The sequence below is a fragment of the Oncorhynchus clarkii genome, chromosome 30 (genome assembly GCF_045791955.1).
Source record: "Oncorhynchus clarkii lewisi isolate Uvic-CL-2024 chromosome 30, UVic_Ocla_1.0, whole genome shotgun sequence".
In the NCBI taxonomy this organism is placed as follows: Eukaryota; Metazoa; Chordata; class Actinopteri; order Salmoniformes; family Salmonidae; genus Oncorhynchus; species Oncorhynchus clarkii.
Window position 1 is genome coordinate 235,177 of NC_092176.1, and position 20,866 is coordinate 256,042.

The following is a 20,866-nucleotide window of genomic DNA, read 5'->3' on the forward strand; positions in this document are numbered from 1 at the left end:
GATAGTAAGATGGGTCAGACGGCTGAAATGAAAGAGATGCAGCCAGGGGTGTGGCTGCAGTCTCTCTCAGGGAAACACAGTCTTGCCTTGAGCTGCAGCATCTCTGACATAACAGTTGTGCCAGTATGCCAGTCATGAACAGGCCAGGGTAGGTGGAGGACATTTTTTCTCAGTATTATATATGCATGCACTGCTTGGTAGATTTCAAAGGACAATATTTTTAATAGGACAATCTATGTAATAGGGACTGGTTGAGGACAAAGAGCATCCTGGGTTGCAGTGTCCCACATGTCTGAGCCATATTGATACTTAATATGACCATATGTCTATATGAGATTTTTTAACCAGACCCAGGCTGAATCAGTGTCCAAAGGATTTCAGCATGGCTGCTCTGCTCTGAAGAGAGAATATTTATCTGTGTTTTGTCTTGTCAGATTTTGGACAGGCTCAGGGTTGAGCAGACTCTTTTCATCTGGGGAACTATGGAACTATGACGGGAATTCTAAGGAACAGCGCTTGTCCAAGCAAGACCTACGTATAGCTAAGGAGCCAAGCTCCTCTCATAGTCATACTCTCAAAGGCTTACCTCGGTCTCAAAGTGTCAGAGTTGAGCTCTGTGCAGGAAAATCGCCTCGGTGTGAGATAGTGGAGCAAGGTGTGCAAATCCGGGAAGATATTCTAACAGGTATGTGGAATGGGAACAGGCTTTGCAGACACTGCAATAATCTTCTTACAAAGTGGTTAAAAAAGGTCAGAATAATTCATGATGCTTTCAAAATCTCAACTTCCACGATTGATTGGAGTGCATCTTTGACATATGCTGTAGATTCATTCCCTGCTGCCATTCTAAAGAATATTATTATTATTGCTATGCAGGCTGCCGAGGAGGAATGTGTGTCAGTAACACTACACTGTCTCACGATATACCTTTTTTCAGAAACTGATAAATGCAGCCTGCTAAATGTATTGATTGGAGCTATTGATTCTTATTTTCCTGATTTTTAACAATATACTGCTACATAAAGATGACAATCTATATCCAGAAGATTTTCCAGTCCTGCATATATATTCATGCTCTCAGGCTGACTCAGCATATTTAGTCCAAGGCAAAACAGGGTGGGAGGCAGAGACCGTTTTCAATTCGCGCTACTGTTTTTGGATTGACTGATTCAATTGCATCTGATGAGAATATTATTCAATTGTGAACATGAATATTTATCTGTAAAATTAATCTCCCTGTCAGACTTTTTAAATTAAGCTGTGTTGTGTATGGTATGGAACAATGTATTTTTATTATAACATTTTTTACAGGATGTCTGACTAAAGAGAAGATTCAGACACCCAAGTCTCATCCTGCTTACCCTGAGGAAAAGAGATCGCCTGAAAAGAATGGCAATAAAGAAACACTTCCCCCTTTACTCAATGTGGCCTCGTCTCTTGAGAATGTTTCCATATGTCCATCATTCTCAAACACTCCAAAAGCAAAAACAGTCACTGTAAGTTCCATGACAGGATCTTCTTTCCTGTCCAATAGCAAGGAGCTCTTTGAAGACTGCCAGAAGAGGTATGAGGGGCAGAGGAATGCACAGGATCAGGAAATACCAATGACATCCTGTGCTAATCGCGATGCTGTGGACACGGACTTCGCTACAGAGGCGATGTGCGACCCAGTAATTCTCAATGTACAGAACGACCAAAGATCACAAGGTCTATTGCCGTTAAGCAATCATGGCGAGACCAATCACCAGTTAACCAGTACAGGGACTGAGGAGTGTTTGGTATCCCACCCTGGCAGCACCATAATAGAACCTGAAGAAGCTGAACAAACAATGAAGACCAACATATTTGTATCCAACAGAGGAAGTCTGTTCAGTGCAACCTATGTCCACAGCACAGGCAATAGTGACACAAAGATGAGTCGTGAAAGCCCCTTGTGTGATGACAGTGTCTCTGAAACAGGGGATGAATTAGATGCCTTTTCTTCCAGCAGTGACTGTCTGACCTACATTGAGGACGAAGAGAAGGCTGTTATAGATGGAACGAGAGGCAGAGGAAACACATGCATTCCACACTTCACCAAAAGGTCAAAAAATGGATCACAAACTCAGCCTTTATGTCTAAATCCAGCAAGGATATACCACTCTTCTTTGAGTAAGCCATTCGCTCAGTCGTGCATTCCACTGGTTTTACAGATGTCCAAACCAGTTACTAGAGGGTGGTCAAAAACAACTGTTTCTGAGGAGGGTCTGTCAGAAATCCTTTCCCCAGTGGATGAGGTTCTGTCCTATGGAAGCTACGAACTCCCTCCACCTGTTGTGCACTGTGCAGGATATGGGAGTGTTAGCTCCACTCTGCTACCTCCCCAACCTGCTTTTGAGGTGATCACAAGTGAAGAGGAATTCCCGCCTTCTTCCGAAGGAAATTATCTGTGTCTCAAAGAAGATTCATCCATTAACAGTGAGCTTGTTCCTCCTCTCCCTGATGATAAGACACCACATATAAACAACACAAAAAACTCTGGTGAAACTAACAAAGACCTTGCTGAAGGTCAGAATGTTTTTGACAGAACTGAGAACTCCAGCTTGGTTCCAGCGGAAGAGGATGTCACAGACTCGCTCTTCTACTTTGACATTGGCGACAGGGTTCTTGTCTGCCATTCCAGACCTGGTGTGCTGAAATACAAGGGGCCGGCAGCATTCGCTGGTGGCCTTTGGGCAGGTGTGGTGCTGGACAGGCCAGAAGGAAACCACAACGGGACCTATAGACGGGTGAAATATTTCAGATGTGATAGGAACTGTGATGTTCTGGTCCGAGCGGAGGACATCTCTCCATTACGAGGGACACAAGACAGTGATCTAGATACTGAGGCTGAGGAGGATCCCTTCTCAGATGAAGAACCACCAAACTGCTTGAAATCACAAGAGGATGGATTGAAAGAAGATGAAGCCTCAGGTGGACCACTGGAAGGCAACATAGACGGGGGACAAAATAAACCAATCAATGATCCTTTAACTACTAAAATTACTTGTAAAGAGGGACAATTACAAGAGAAATGGTGCCAAACCCCTCAACTTGATTGTTGTAACGAGACACCTGAGGCATCAAGTTCATCCACCCCTATGCCTGTATCATCATTATTTCAAGTGAGTTTTGTCTTAATCAGACCGTGTAATAGCACAATTGAGGCAAACCAAAGTCATCACAGACTTTTACCTTGGGGGTATTTGATGTGTCTTTAGAGTGCCAGACCTACTTTAAATTCCTTAAAAATTCTTGCTCGTCAAACTATTTATTGGTCCTATTTTGCAGATTGGTTTTGATTCATGCCCCCAAACAGCAGGACACAACATGAGCTCTAGTTTTGACATAAACTCTTGGGTGGAAAGTTTGACTGAGGAGCTGATCCAAGACCTTATAATGGATGCTCTAGAGATAAGGATGAGAAACAGAGAGAAAGGCTTGCTCAAAGAGGACAACAAACAAATTGATGTGAGTAACGTTTAGTTTTTTTTACATCACCTTCCCAAAACAAACAGCATAGACCAGCATAAATGTTAAGCTTTTCCATACTTGTCTATTCGGTTTCATGCTGGTCGGATTCTGGTCAAGCTGGTCTAACCAGCATAATTTAGCTGTTTTTTCTGGCTGACCAGCACGGTCTAGCGGGTTATGATGGGAGACCAGCATGGTCAAGCTTAGCGGGTTATGCTTAGAGACCAGCTTTTGTTGTGTTTTCACTGGTAAAAAGCCTGTATTGTGCTTCCACAGGTGGCCAGCCTCCACTGTGTTTTTGCTGGTGGCCAGCCTCCACTGTGTTTTCGCTGGTGGCCAGCCTCCACTGTGTTTTCGCTGGTGACCAGCCTACACTGTGATTTGGAAATTGGGGCCAGCCTAAACTAAAGCAAAACCAGAATCAAGTAATGTTTTATACTGGCTTGCAAAGGGATGTTTCATTCCTATTGGAAACCAGCCAGAGTTTATTCCCACAATCTGCATTCAGAATGACTGCCAAGGTTAGAAAGACTACCAAACCATCTATCCTGGAACAACCATTTCACTAATGGGTATAATAAGGCCAACTAACAGATTGGATTAGTTTAGACCGCCCCCCATGTGCATCAGCAGTGTCTACTTGTTTATGTCAGTCACTGACCTTTACTCAATTAGGCATAAATTATTCTATGCAGCTATCTAGGCTTGTAGTAATCATGGTCGAATTACCGATTTGGGAGCCCTCACTTATTTTGTGTTCATGCTCACTCAGACATCATATTAACATGGCAAAAGTCAGGGCTTTGACTTGTGTGGGTCTGTATGTGGGTAAACAGACCAATGAGTCACTGCCACCACTCATGATGAGTTCAGACTTTTTGTGGGGCCCCCCATCAAAGTTTCCCAACCCTGCTGTAGGGGAACCATTTAGAGTTCCATTTAAACCAACTCATGAAGAACCCTCTGGCTCCATGTAAAGCTAATGACAGGTTCTACAGCTTAAGTGTTTTCGGAAAGTCTTCCGACCACTTGACTTTTTCCACATTTTGTTACGTTACAGCTTTATTCTAAAATTGATAAAACACAATACCCCATAATGACAACGCAAAAACAGTTAAGACATTTTTGCTAATTTATTAAAAATAAAACTCTGAAATGTTACATTTACATAAGTTTTCAGACGCTTTAGTCAGTACTTTGTTGAAGCACCTTTGGCAACGATTATAGCCTCAAGTCTTCTTGGGTATGACGTTACAAGCTTGGCACACCTGTATTTGGGGAGTTTCTCCCATTCTTCTCTGCAGATCCTCTCAAGCTCTGTCAGGTCTCTACAGAGATGTTAGATCCGGTTCATGTCCGGGCTCTGGCTGGGCCACTCAAGGACATTCGGAGACTTGTCCCTGAAGCCACTCCTGCAATGTCTTGGCTGTGTGCTTAGGGTCGTTGTCCTGTTGGAAGGTGAACCTTTGCCCCAGTCTGAGGTCCTGATCACTCAGCAGCAGGTTTTCATCAAGGATCTCTCTGTACTTTGCTCTGTTTATCTTTCCCTCGATCCTGACGAGTTTACCAGTCCCTGCCCCTGAAAAACATTCCCACAGCATGATGCTGCCACCACTGCGCTTCACCATAGGGATGGTGTCAGGTTTCCTCCAGACGTGACGCTTCGCATTCAGGCCAAAGAGTTTACTCTTGGTTTCATCAGACCAGAGAATCATGTTTTAGGTCTTTAGGTGCCAAAGTGGGCTGTCATGTGCCTTTTACTGAGAAGTGGCTTCCGTCTGGCCCCTCTACCATAAAGGCCTGATAGGTGGAGTGCTGCAGAGATGGTTCTCCTTCTGGAAGGTTCTCCCATCTCCACAGAGGAACTCTAGAGCTCTGTCAGTGACCATCGGTCTCTTGGTCACCTCCCTGACCAAGACCCTTCTCCCCCGATTGCTCAGTTTGGCTGGGTAAGTTAAGTTACCGGCTACAGTAAGTTACCGGCTACTGAGTTGTAGTAAAAATACAGAATTTTTACAGTTGAATGAAGGTGTTATTGTTGTAAAATGTCTTGCTGTTGTTTACCTCACTGCACTTCAAAATGTAGAAAATGTGCTGGCGGGGGATCATATTTGGGGGCATGGTCTAAAATATTTTATATTCATACCAACCATATGTGGAAGTGTTGTACCAGCTTACGTGGTTTTATTGTTATGTTGAACAAGGTTAAGCACTTAATTTGTCCATGACTAGTTCTACAATCTTTGCAAGAGGTTGCCATGTAAGCTGCCAACATGTTACTGGCAGTTAGTGATGTTACGTTTGATACTGGAGCTCCGAGGCATGCGTCGTAATTGCTAAGCAGTTAACTTTGAAGAACATCCTCAATGACTTCTGAAGCTTCTTTAGATCACGTACTTTTTCAAACCATATGTTGCACAATTTTTATTTTTTCCCACTGATTTCGCCATGGTTCCGGTGCTTTCTTCAATTCCAAGCTGCTTTCAATCAATGACCTCTACTGGACACAGTACTTACAAATAAATATACGTGTAGGTACAGTTGAAGTCAGAAGATTACATGCACCTAAGCCAAATACATTTAAACTCAGTTTTTCACGATTCCTGACATTTAATCCTGGTAAAAAAATCCCTGTTTTTAGGTCAGTTAGGATCACCACTTTATTTCAGCTTTTATTTCTTTCATCACATTCCCAGTGGGTCAGAAGACAACATAGACTCAATTATAATTTGGTAGCATTGCCTTTAAACTGTTTAACTTGGGTCAAACGTTTCAGGTAGCCTTCCACAAGCTTCCCACAATCAGGTGGTTGAATTTTGGCCCATTCCTCCTGACAGAGCTGGAATATCTGAGTCAGGTTTGGAGGCCTCCATGCTCACACAAGCTTTTTCAGTTCTCTCCACAAATGTTCTATAGGATTGAGGTCAGGGCTTTGTGATGGCCACTGCAATAGCTTGACTTTGTTGTCCTTAAGCCATTTTGCTACAACTTTGAAAGTATGCTTGGGGTCATTGTCCATTTGGAAGACCCATTTGCGACCAAGCTTTAACTTCCTGACTGATGTCTTGAGATGTTGCTTCAATATATCCACATAATTTTCCCACCTCATGATGCCATCTATTTTGAGAAGTGCACCAGTCCCTCCTGCAGCAAAGCACCCCCACAACATGATGCTGCCACCCCCGTGCTTCACTGTTGGGATGGTGTTCTTCGGCTTGCAAGCCTCCCCCTTTTTCCTCCAAACATAACGATGGTCATTATGGCGTAACAGTTCTATTTTTTTCATCAGACCAGAGGACATTTCTACAAAAAGTATGATCTTTGTCCCCATGTGCAGTTGCAAACTGTAGTCTGGCTTTTTTTATGGCGGTTTTGGAGCACTGGATTCTTCCTTGCTGAGCGGCCATTCAGGTTATGTCGATATAGGACTCGTTTTACTGTGGATATAGATACATTTGTACCTGTTTCCTCCTGCATCTTCACAAGGTCCTTTGCAATTGTTCTAGGAATGATTTGCACTTTTCACACATAAGTACTTTCATCTCTAAGAGACAGAACACATCTCTTTCCTGAGCGATATGACTACTTCGTGGTCCCATGGTGTTTAAACTTGCGTACTATTGTTTGTACAGATGAACGTGGTACCTTCAGCCATTTGGAAATTGCTCCCAAGGATGAACCAGAATTGTGGAGGTCCACAATTTTTTTTCTGAGGTCTTGGCTGATTTCTTTTGATTTTCCCATGATATCAAAGAATTGGAAAAATGACTTGTGTCATGCACATAGTAAATGTCCTGACCGATTTGACAAAACTATAGTTTGTTACCCACAAATTTGTGGAGTGGTTAATACATACAGTTGAAATCAGAAGCTTACATATACTTAGGTTGGAGTCATTAAAACTCATTTTTCAAACATCCTTAGTAATGCCATAGATTCAGTTCTTGAAAAATAGTCAACTTGATGTCAAAAAGGGAAGCATGATGTTAGACGAAAACCTGGTATTCCTATCGATTGTAGGCTACTAAAGCCAACGACTTATCACTTCACCACAGAGTTTTGATGAAAACAGTGGAAAAAAATAAATGTTTCTGATAATCACAAGCTTTTATTTATTCCTGAGAGGCAGATGTCACTGATGTGTGTTGTGAACAGATAATGAAGCACGGAGTAATGAACAATTTTTCTGCACAATTTCGTGAAAGCGCCGAAGCCTTCAGAAAGCCTCGGTTTCCCATCACCACTGAGAGTTAGTTGCCAGTGAGTTACTAGCAGTTTCTGGCTATTACGTTACTTAGAATTTTACAATAACTTACTGACAGCTGATTGCTAGTTAGGTAACGCAAAATTCACAGCAACTTCCAGGGAACTAACTTTCATTAAATGATTGTGAAATGCAGTAACCTCTTAATTAACAGTGCATCACTTTAATGTCACATGCTCTTACAAAGATTGCAGAACTGACCGTGTTAAAAGATGTGCTCAACCTTTGACAAAATAACTACTGATGTTACATTTGATACCAGAGATCCAAAGGCATGTGTCACAATTGTCAAGCAGTGTACTTCAAAGCAGTATGCCGATGCCTGTATCATAAATTATTATTATTTTGAAAAGCAATTGTCACTCATGTACACCGTGTTAATCAAAGCCTCACGTATTAACCATAATTTCAAAACAATTGGCTGCATAGACTCAATGTTTCAGAAAGATTTGTATATTAATCCAGCCGCAGTGTCAGATTTCAAAAAGGCTTTACGGCGAAAGCGGACCATGCGATTATCTGAGGACAGCACCCCGCATATACAAACACATTAAAATCATTTTCAAAGGCAGGTGGCGACACAAAAGTCAGAAATAACGATACCTTTGACGATCTTCTTCTGTTGGCACTCCAAAATGTCCCAGAATCATCACAAATGGCCCTTTTTGGCGATAATGTCCCACTTTATATCCTCAAAATGTCAATTTATTTGGCACGTTTGATTCAGAAATACACCGGTTCCAACTCGCCAGACATGTCAACAAAGTATCTAATAAGTTACCTGTAAACTTGGTCCAAACATTTCAAACAATGTTCCTAATTCCAACCTCAGGTATCCTAAAATGTAAATAATCAATACAATTTAAAACTGTTTCCAATACCGGATATAAAAAAAAACGTGAAACTCGTTCCAGTTCACTCGCACCAAACAGTAGAGTCCACATGGAGTTACACTTACAAAGATTAGCACTACTTCTTCATTTCTCAAAAGAAAAAAAACATCAACCAATTTCTAAGACTGTTGACATCTAGTGGAAGCCATAGGAACTGCAACCAGGTTCCTATTAAATAGGGCTTCCCATAGAAAATAATGGGAAATACTATGACCTCAATTATTTTTTCCCTAGATGGTTTGTCCTTGGGTTTCGCCTGCCAAATCAGCTCTGTTATACTGACAGACATTATCTTAACAGTTACAAACTTTAGAGTGTTTTTTATCCAATTCTACCAATTATATGCATATAATTCTGGGCCTTCTGGGCCTGAGTGACAGGCAGTTTTCTTTGGGCACACTTTTCATCCAGATGTGATGATACTGCCCCCTATCCCTAAGAGGTTTTAAACATCGGTTCCACCTACGGTTGGCAAAAATGGACAAATATTAGACCACACCCCAAAATATTTAGTGATCCCCACAGGTACATTGCCCTCACCTATATTTCAAAGCGCAGAGATTTGTGTGCTTTATATTCACGATACTGTGTAGAAAAATTTACCGTTGTAGTAGATTATCTGCACATGTACCCTAAAAAAGTTCCTATGTGTGCCTTTGACCTTTTTGTACCCCAGGGAAAAACACTGTACTGTACCTGCACTGTACATTCTTGGTAATAAAGATGTACATGGTGGCACTTCTGAAACATTAACTTGTTATGGCTGCAATCCCGCTAACGGGATCGTATGACAACTACCAGTGAAAATAGAGGGCGCCAAATTCAAACCACAAAAATCTCATAATTACAATTCCTAAAACATACGTGTCTTATATAATTTTAAAGTTAATCTTGTTGTTAATCCCACCAAAGTGTTCGATTTCAAATATGCTTTTCAGCAAAAGCACTACAAACAATTATGTTAGGTCTCCACCAAACCACAATAAGCACAGCAATTTTCCAGCGAAATATAGCATTCACAAAAAGCATAAATAGAGATAAATTAATCACTAACTTTGAATTATCTTCATCAGATGACACTCATAGGACTTCATGTTACACAATACCTGCATGTTTTGTTTGATAAAGTTCATATTTATATCAAAAAATCTGAGTTTAAATTGACGTATTAGATTCACTAGTTCCAAAAACATCAAGTGATTTTGCATAGCCACATCGTTTCAACAGAAATACTCATCATAAATGTAGATGATAATACAAGTTATACACATGGCATTATAGATATACCTCTCCTTAATGCAACCGCTGTGTCAGATTTCAAAAAACTTTTACGGATAAAGCAACCCATGCAATAATCTGAGACGGAGCTCAGAACAGTAGCCAAATTAGCCACCATGTTGGAGTCAACAGAAACCAGAAAATACATGATAAATGTTTCCTTACCTTTGATGAACTTCATCAGAATGCAGTCCTAGGAATCCCAGGTCCACAATAAATGCTTGATTTGTTCGGAAATGTCCGTTATTTATGTCCAATTAGCTACTTTGGTTAGTGCGTTTGGTAAACAATTCCAAAGTCACAAAGCTATAACGTGACGAAATGTCCAAAAGTTCCGTAACAGTCAGTAGAAACATGTAAAACAATGTACTGAATCAATCTTTAGAATGTTGTTTACATATATCTTGAATAAAGTTTCAACCGGAGAATTAGAATGACTTCAGATGACCGGTGGAACGCAGGTCCTTCCCCTGTGAACGCGCATGGTGAAAGCATGGTCAACTCGTGGCAGTGGTGACTATTTCCTGTCTCATTCAATCCCCCTTCACATTAGAGTCATCAGACAAAGTTCTATTGACTGTTGACATCTAGTGGAAGGCGTAGGAAGTGAAAACTCATCCATATCTCGCTGTAATTTCAATGAGAGCTTGTTTGAAAATCTGCCACCCCCAGAACAAATACATACATGAAGTGGAATTTCTCAGGTTTTTGCCTGCAATATGAGTTCTGTTATACTCACAGACATAATTCAAACAGTTTTAGAAACTTCAGAGTGTTTTCTATCCAATCCTAATAATAACATGCATATATTAGCAACTGACACGGAGGAGCTGGCCGTTTACAATGGGCACCTTTTCATCCAAGCTACTAAAGTTGACGCACTTCGACCCCATAGCTTGCAAATTCAAATCCTCAAAGCCTTTATGCACACTTTACTTCAAGTGTCCTTGAGCACTGCTATTTTAAAGTTGGTGTTGTCAGATAATCTGAAAATTATTGACTTGATTCTGAGCAATGTTTATCAAAGTGCATAAATGTATTCTTCATTAAATCTGTGACCAATCTCTGTCATGCCGACAGACCTGATGATGTTTCAGGAAATTCTGGTCAGAAGCAACCAAGAGGTTGTGAGTTTAAATCTCAAGTGAGGAATAGTCTCAAGTAACCTGCTTTCAGCAGTATATTGTCCTTCTACAGCAATAACACTTTTATTCAGCTGTAAAAATTCAGTAATGTGTTGGTGTTTAATTTACTTTCAATGCAACTAGTACTATTTTAGTGTACCGTAAAAAGGACAGGAACTTTTTACAGTTTTTCTCAATTGCTAAAACACAATTTCTGAAACCTTGCTCCATTTCCTGAAAACATTAAACACAAAACCTCGTCTTCAAGCACTATTTCCATAACCTCTGACTCCTCTCGCAAAATGAAACATTCGCCTCAAAATTTTTTACCTGTGTTCAAAATCAAACACTGCTCTGAAATCATAAGCAAAGTGATCAAAATGATATACACTCTCAAGCAGTCAGTAAACAATACACCAAAAAAATTGAAAACACATTGTTCAAAACATACAATTCTCAGGGAGAAGTACATTTTTAATCTAAAAAAATATTCATATTTTTCCGTCATTGTCTTTTGATGAACGAAAACATGTTCTATCATAGTAGCTCAAAACTGATCAGAAATTACTACTCTGTTTTGCTCTTTGCGATTTAGTTTTTTGTTCTTCCTCCTCCTTGTACCCCTATTTTTACAGTACTGTACCCTGCATCTCACAAACTTATCCTTTGTCTCTGTGATACTGTAATTCTTGTTCTTTGTTGATATGAGCCTGTAACCAGTCAAAATCTATTGAGCAGTCAGTACTGTTAATAAATGGAAAGCACGATGTTCAGGGCCATACAATTTGTCCATTGTACAGTATAAGGCCTAAAATGCACTGTACTACAGTATACAATACTAAAAGGGACAAAAATCAAAGGAGTAAACATGTGATCAATGTGCTTCTTCTTGTCGTTGGGCTGGGTCAGGCCAGAGCACTTCGTCGACATCACAAGCAATATTGTCCCTCCTGAGGCAACGGAGGAAGAAGCCTCTTGTATCCAGCCCTGACATGATTCCTCACCTATATCACCACAGGCTAAATCCATGGCTTGCAGCAGAGTTACTCTGGTTGTCTATCATATACTTTCCATCTCCAAGAGGAGAAAAACTCCTCAATCGGATTCAGGAAAGGCGAGAATGGAGGGAGGTACAAGTTCATAAACTGCCCATTGATGTTAAACCATTCTCTTACCTGAGCAGCTCGGTGGAAACTGACATTGTCCCACACTATCACATAGGTGGGAATGGGATTCTCATTTAGCTCTTGACCCTGCTGCTCTTGAACCTGCTGCTCAAAAAAAAACATCTTGTAGATTGGCAATAAATCTTAGAAGGTGCTGGGTGTTATATGGCCCGAGTGTAACATGGTGATGTAGAACACCACGGTTGCTGATAGCAGCACAGATTGTGACATTGCCACCTCGTTGACCAGGGACTTCAACAATGGCCCACTGTCCAATCATGTTTCGGCATCTCCTTCTCCTCTTTGTTAGATTGAAGCCTGCTTCAAATCAAATGTATTTATATAGCCCTTCGTACATCAGCTGATATCTCAAAGTGCTGTACAGAAACCCAGCCTAAAACCCCAAACAGCAAGCAATGCAGGCTAGGAAAAACTCCCTAGAAAGGCTATGAGGGGTGGCCAGTCCTCTTCTGGCTGTGCCGGATGGAGATTATAACAGAACATGGCCAAGATGTTCAAATGTTCATAAATGACCAGTATGGTCGAATAATAATAAGGCAGAACAGTTGAAACTGGAGCAGCTGCACGGCCAGGTGGACTGGGGACAGCAAGGAGTCATCATGTCAGGTAGTCCTGAGGCATGGTCCTAGGGCTCAGGTCCTCCGAGAGAGAGAAAGAGAGAATTAGAGAGAGCACGCTTAAATCCATTCTCAGACTTTTTCCTTCCCACCTTCAACAACTTGTTCGCTCTCTGAACTGGCTTATATTGGTTGTGTCGCATCATTTGAAACAGGTTAAATCAATTTTGAGTGGTTGTGTTCAAGCAATGACATGTGTTCTCTATTTGTATTTGATTGTTGCCACTTGTGTTTACCAGTATGGATGACATGTGCATTAGAGTGCAGAATATGTTTTGAGAATGAGAATGTGTTTAGAGTTTTGCTGAAAAGTCTAAGTGAGATCTGCAAATTGTGTTTTACCATGTGAAATGGTTTAAGGTATGGACAACAGACTGCATAATTAGCTAAATGAGTCCAGGCAACTGACTTTGTTCAGCCAATGGGTTTTAGTGTTTTAGCAATTGAGAAAAACTATAACAGTGTAGCATTTCATGGCATAAAAAGGAAAACATGGTGGAGAGGGAAGAACAGGATGATTCTTAACAGACAGATGGTTCTCAGCAGTAAAGAACCATTTCTGAAATGCAAAAACACATATCACCCTCACCCCTGACAAATAACATTTTGGTCGTTGTTGTGTATTCTGGTCCAGTGGTCCAGTCCAGTTTAGTGGTCACCAATCGCCAAACATTTCAGTAAATAGGTGCACCTGATTCAGCTGTCCTGCGCACCAGGTAGGCAAAGTGTTTCCATTTCATGTGTTTGAAGATACAAACTATGCCCTCCCGGTGGGCCAGAAAGCAAATCACATGCACTATAGGCCTACCACTGGTCAATCGGATGGCTCAGATTAACATGTCTGCTGTAATGTAGCAGGTGTAAAAGAAAGCATCAAATTTCATTTTATTAACAACATGGATTTGTGCATGAGGCAGAAATAATGCGATGTGAGTTTTGCTATCAGCTGGAATACGGTGTCCTTTTTTGGTCAGTGTCAGAGGAGGAAAGGGAAGAGCAGATGGAAATTGAGAGGTGGACCCTGTCTGCTGCTCTCTCTCTTCACTGAGAATGACCATCAGATTCAGGCACCATCATTCCAGTAAAATCAAAAGGAAATTATTTAAATGTATGCTCACTCAGCTGTGCCTCACAAGTAATACAACAACTGATCTATTACTGTGTGATCATACAGCTTACCTGTATAATAAATGTATATGTATAATTTAAAAAATGGTCCAAACGACATTGCAGGGCAATTCAAGCAAAGCCAATATGAAGTGATAATGTATTAGGTCTATAGGTTACAGCAAACTTCATTGTTACATACAGTACTGTTTAATAGGTTAGTGTTGCATAGGCTTATATACAGGCTTATATATCATGTAAAAAGTTACAAAAAAAAATCTTAGCAGGAGATCTCAGCTTGAATTTTGACTCAGACCGTGATCTGGTGACCACTGGTCTAGCTGGTCTGCAAAACCACACCCATCATTATCATACTTCCCAGCATGCTCTATTGCAGATTGTTTCAAAATCTGTGTTTTTGCATGTACATTGATTTGTTAATTAATCAAATAATTTATCTTATGCTACAGATAAATAACATATTTTTTCTAAACTAATCCAATTTGATAGTGGGTTTATTGCATCTGTTACTGAAATTATTGTTTGAGTTTAAATGCTTTAGGTAGTCTTGTTTACATATTTTTTTCTACTTGGCAGTCATACTGAATGCAGATTTTAGGTGAATAAAAATTCAAATGATTGGATATCCCGACTAAGGCTGGATTCCAATAGGAATTAGACATCACTTTGCAAACTATTGATGGGCATTCCGGCTCTTTTCAGTGAGCTGGCTCACCAAAAAGAGCTGGCTCTTTTGGCTCCCAAACGGCTCTTTGTAAAAATGCAAAACATATTTTTTTAAGTCAAACAGTTTGCGATAGCTTGACTATGATTGGTGTTAAAACAATTCTAATTAAATTATTAAATGAAATCATACTCTACCTTAAATGGAGGGCAGGCATGCATCGGAACACAGAGGTTTCAAAATAAGAGGCTCTTCCTGATTGGATTATCCTCAGGCTTTCACCTGCAATATAAATTCTGTTATACCCACAGACAATATTTTTACAGTTTTGGAAACTTTAGAGTGTTTTCTATCCTAATCTGTCTATCCTAATTATATGTATATTCTAGCATCTAGTCATGAGAAATAGGCAGTTTACTTTGGGAACGTTATTTTTCCAAACATAAAAATAGTGCCCCCTAGCTTCAAGAAGTTAACCACAATGTATTTAAAAATGCATTGGTTTGTTATGAAAAAGAATGCTATTAAACATTTGCATTTAATAAGGTAAAGGGGAGCGGCACTTTCACTTTTGGATAAATAGCGTGCCCAATTTCAACTTCCTGCTACTCATGCCAAGAATATAAGATATGCATATTATTAGTAGATTCGGATAGAAAACACTCTGAAGTTTCTAAAACTGTTTGAATCATGGCTGTGAGTATAACAGAACTTATATAGCAGGCAAAACCCTGAGGACTAACCATTCAGATTTTTTTTTTTTAGGTCTCTGTCTGTTCAGTGATTTCCCATTGGGAAACGATATTTCTTAGGCACTTGTTTGCAGTTCCTACAGCTTCCACTGGATGTCACCAGTCGTTGGAATTTGGTTGAGGTTATTCCTTTGTGCAATGAAGAAGTACGGCCATCTAGGAACTGGGTAACACTGTTGATTGAGAGTTGCGCAAGACTTGAAAAGTAGCGTTGGTTTGTTGTCTCCCTATATTGAACACAGATAGACCAGTCTTCAATTTGATCGATTATTAACGTTTAAAAATACCTAAAGTTGTATTACAAAAGTAGTTTGAAATGTTTTGGCAAAGTTTACAGGTAACTTTAGAAATATTTTGTAGTGACGTTGCGCAAATTGGAAGCTGTTTTTTTCGGGATCAAATGCGCCAAATAAATGGACATTTTGGATATATATGTACGGAATTAATCAAACAAAAGGACCAATTGTGATGTTTATGGAGTGCCAACAAAAGAAGCTCATCCAAAGGTAAGGCATGAAAACATTCTCATGTACTCTCTTTGTTTACTGTTTTTTATTTATTTTACTAGGCAAGTCAGTTAAGAACAAATTCTTATTTTCAATGACGGCCTAGGAACAGCCTGTTCAGGGGCAGAACGACAGATTTGTACCTTGTCAGCTCGGGGGTTTGAACTTGCAACCTTCCAGTTACTAGTCCAACGCTCTAACCACTAGGCTACCCTGCCGCTCCTGTTGTGCTGTCATCAGATAATAGCTACTTATGCTTTCGCCGAAAAGCCTTTTTAAAATCTGACATGTCGGCTGGATTCACAACGAGTGTAACTTTAATTTAGTATCTTACGTGTGTGATTTAATGAAAGTTAGATTTTTATACATCATTTTATTTGAATTTGCCACGCTGCATTTTCCCTAGCTTTCCCTATCTTAGAGAAGTTTTAAAGTATAACTTTTTAATGTATATAAACAAAGTGCATATAAATCTAACCATTCAAAACTAATACAATCTGAACAGCATAATATAATATTGCACCATATTAAAGAAAAATTAAGTAAAAATTTGCAACACTGCAGCATCCCACAAAGTTAAATAAATGTAAAAAAGAAGGATGCTATTACACATGTGCATTAAAGTATAACTTTTTTAATGTATATAAACAAAGTGCATATAAATGTAACAATTTGAAACGAATACAATCTGAACAACCTAATAATAGAATATTGCACCATATCAAGGAAAAATAAATAACAATGTGCAAAACGGCAGGATTCCACTTAAAACATTAAACTGGTCCCTCTTTTCTCTCTTTATTGCTATGTTATAACCAGCAGAACACAGCAATGCTGACCATATTTTTCTTTTATGAGAGATTTGCATTCAGAAATGCAAGCTGCCTCACTTGCGAGGGGCTGATGCGGTTTCCTCTCTCAGTAATTATTTGTCCCGTTTTCTAGAAGACCCTCTCAGAGGCTCAGAGGAACGGATGACTTTAGTAAGCCGTGGGTAGACCGAGGCCTAGTTCTTCCACCAGCTCAGAGGATCTGCAGATCGTTGGGGCTCCTCCAAATAGGATCAGACCTCCATTATGGCATCTGCTGAGGGATTCCTTCGTGCTGCATCCCCAGTTGCTCTCTAGTCAAACAGCAGACGTTTGTGGCACTACTGCTGGTGCTTCTGCTCCATCAGATCCCTCTTCTTCCTGTTGTCCTGGTGCCTGAGCCAGTTGACTACTAAGGCTGTCCCTCCCTGCTGCTGAGTTTATTCCTTGAAGAGCCTCATCAATCGCTCTGGCTCCACTGAAGGCTAACTGAAGGCTAACTTCTTAAACCTGGGGTGAAATGCAGCAGTTTCTGATAGCACGTGATTATATTCCATTGGAGGTGCTGGCTCCACCACTATCACTAGCAGGCTCGCTAGTTTCTCGAGGTGCCGCTACAGCTAGCTTCACAGTTGGGTGCACAGTTCGCTTATGCCGGAGTAGGTTGTGCGTAGAACCGGCTTCATATGAGATTTTGTTTTGGGAAATTCTACACTGTGCTCTAACATTGTCTACATTATTAAAATGCAACCAAATGCTACTGTGCTTCCAACTCATTTCCCAGCTGTTGTTTTCACAGCTGTCCTTCCTCTCTCCTCGGCTGCTAAGTGTGTGACTGTGAGTGAGTTGGCTCGGCCCTCCCTCACGCATCTTTGGTTCATTGGTTGACACTGCATGTCTGATTGACAGGAACAACAGGTGAGGCTGTTAGTCTGAGCAGACAGTCAGAACGAATGTGTGTGCGATTGAACATTTAGGCCTATATTATTTTATCATTTTTTTTGTTCATTGAATTTGTTAATTCTATTCATTTAAATATTTTGATTATTCATATCTTATTTTTTATTTGTTTTATAAATTGATTTGGCTCTTCTGATATGCGAGCCGACTCGTTCGCGAACGACCCATCACTATTGCAAACCAGCATAACGTCTTTTGGGTGGCCAGCATATTCTGCTGGTCACTAGCAAACATACAGCGAAGGCTAGTCACCAGTGAAAACACAACAAAGGCTGGTCCATGCTGTTTTTTTCAGCAGGGAACCACCACAATGATGATTTCAAACCATAGAGATGCATAGAAGGTTCACTTGCCACAAAGCTTGTTTTATAATGGGGCGTGTCATTAAGGGCTTTCACCATAAAACTCATGATCTAACATTCCAGCACTGCAGGTGGCAGTTAATCCCCACCCTTGGCTTTATGGCCATTCAGATTCCATCATAGTAGCTGGCATGCACCTTCTCTGTTTATTAAGAACTGCCAATGAGCTCAGTGAAGCAGGCAGATTGGTAACACAAACCTGGCATCCCCCGCTTGTAAAATGAGGGTGCTCTAATTTTAAATTGAGATACAGTAGCATGGGCGGCATTCAATTGCAGACTGTCAGAAATGATCATGGCAAAGATAGGTGTACCCTATGTCTATTCAAAACCTTCCATTTTCTGTTTAGCACCTATCGAAGGACATTTTTTATTTAGTAATGCAGTAATAGTTGTCTCTCTTGTTGTGATGTGTGTTTTGTACTATATTTATATTTTATTTATTTATTATTTTTAATCCCAGGACCCCGTCCCCGCAGGAGGCCTTTTGGTGGTCCATCATTGTAATTAAGAATTTGTTCTTAACTGACTTGCCTAGTTAAATAAAGGTTAAATAAAAATGAAATAAATAGAAAGAGTTTGTATACTGTACATGAATATGCAATGTGTAGGCCTATTACTTGTCTTTTTCTTTTGAATTATCATTTATGTGATAGTTTTCTATGATTTTCAGACAGTAAAGAAGAAAGATGACAGCACAGCAAATAAGCTGTGTTTCATAGAACAGTGGCACGATACTCTCTGCTCTGCAGCTCCTGAGAAGGTTCAAATCCAGCCCCACGACTGTGACATAGTGTACAGACTGGTTGATACTGCCTTGGAAACCCTCTTAGGCCAAGCAAAGAGTACCATGATTTACAACCCAGAAGCACCAGGCTATATCATTGACGAAGAGAGTGTCAGAGTTTACGGACGGGTGAGAGTTTGTGTTCAATTATTGGATGATTGTAAACCTGGATGAATTCACAGATCAGGATGCTAATATTATGTATGTTTGAGGTCATTAGCCAACTATATCTTACTATAGATCATGCACCAACTCACCGCTGAGGTTCTTCATGGGGTATTGACCAATCACTTTGGGATTACAAGATTTATGTGGCAGACAAAAAATATACTCTCAAGTCTCCTATCAAGTAGAATCTTTCTCACCGACCTGAAGGTAACAAGTAGCCTTATGTCTGCTATATACACAATCTCCTGTCTAAATAAATATGAAAATGAACATGGAACCTATGCAATTACCATATTTTGTGTATTATGTATATTATATGGAATTATATAGAAAAATAACAATAACCCACTTGGTGTTGACTTTGTGCAGTAATCATCCCCTGTTGAACTTCTGAAGAGCATAAGAGCAAAAATGTCATAATTTGAAATGTAATGTCATATTTTGCAGGCTGCTGTTAAATCTGAGGTGCAGAAAGAGCTCAACTTGGAACGGACGGACCTTCAGATGAAAGAGATTCTCCTGACGTTGTGCAAATACAGGAGTACAAAGCGAGACAGAGTAGACTACATTCTGGTATGTGATAATAATTTTGTTCAAATGTCTTTGTGGGAACAGTTTATTGGTAGGCCTACATGAAAGATATTTAGAATATATGAGCATCAATAATCCTAGCTAGGTTGTAGTGGGTGAAAGCATGCAGAACTTCCAGCAACAATGTTCAAGTTCCTGATCACATTGAATCCTCAGATCCAAGAGCTTCACAAAGAAGAACTTCAGTGGGTGGACTACAGCGCTGACCAGATTACTGTGAAGATGAAACTGTCTGAGGAGATTTTCAGTCTTCTCCTAGAGGACACTATATCAGTTCTCAAACACATGTACATGACACCATCCTTTTGAACCTGAGAAAGAAGGTTACTGTTCCCTCAATAAAATATATCTTATTAATTGCCAATACATTCTCAAATGTTTTGAATTCAGTTACAATTACATGTATTGATTATCTATGATCGTTGAAGAATTTAAATAAATCACTCATATTGGAATTAATTTGACCCTACATGTACATATTTTTATTGAGCATTCCTCCCTGATTGTTGGTCTATCAAGCAATAAGCACATAACCTCAATTAACCATTGCTGAGGAAACATAACACAATAATGTGCAACAAGGCTCCTGAAACCATATGTACAGTGCAATGCCAAAAAGTGTACACCCTCTTGCACAATGTTCACATTTTGTTTACTTACAGCCTGGATTTTGGACACATTCAAGAACAACAGGTTTTCCAACAAAATAAATTGTGAGATGGTTAGAACAAAGTTCATTAATATGCACCAGAGCCAGACACTATTGATCAGTCTTTTACTGGAGAAGAAGGAAACTGCATCATCATGAGGCCAATCTGAAATTCAAACGACAACAAAGTGGTCACCCGGCTGAGGAGACTGGGCCTGAGACTGTTCTTGACTTCTGACCTGATGGACTTCCTGTTTGTGCCCCTGGGTTTTTACAGGGTTTTTGCTAAGTGGGATGCTTTTGGTGCGTTCAAGACAATTGGAAACTCGAAAATACGAAAGAGGCCTGAGTTCCCGAGTTGGAATTCTGAGTTCTGATGACCATTCTAAACTATTTTTTCCCAGTCGGAGCTCGTTTTTTTCCTGCCTTTTCTGCACTGAAGTAGGACGTCTGAAATTTCCCAGTTCCCAGTTGTTTTGAATGCGGCATGTTTGATGACCCACAGTCCTTAGCCGATGACCCACAGCCCTTTGCCGTGGTATATTGGCAATATACCACAAATCCCTGAGGTGCCTTACTGCTATTATAAACTGGTTACCAACATAATTAGAGCTGTAAAAATAAATGTTTTGTCAT

The 20,866-nt window shown here is 40.1% G+C and overlaps 1 protein-coding gene across 1 annotated transcript; it reads left to right on the forward strand.

The window, feature by feature from the left end:
• Positions 1-1,317: 1,317 nt before the first annotated feature.
• On the forward strand, positions 1,318-20,045 carry LOC139390153 (centrosome-associated protein 350). Its single transcript, XM_071137359.1, has 6 exons — positions 1,318-3,143; positions 3,310-3,489; positions 18,709-18,951; positions 19,063-19,197; positions 19,438-19,563; positions 19,738-20,045. The coding sequence occupies exons 1-6, from the start codon at positions 1,506-1,508 to the stop codon at positions 19,888-19,890; spliced, it is 2,475 nt and encodes an 824-aa protein (XP_070993460.1). The 5' UTR covers positions 1,318-1,505; the 3' UTR covers positions 19,891-20,045.
• The last annotated feature ends 821 nt before the right edge of the window (positions 20,046-20,866 follow it).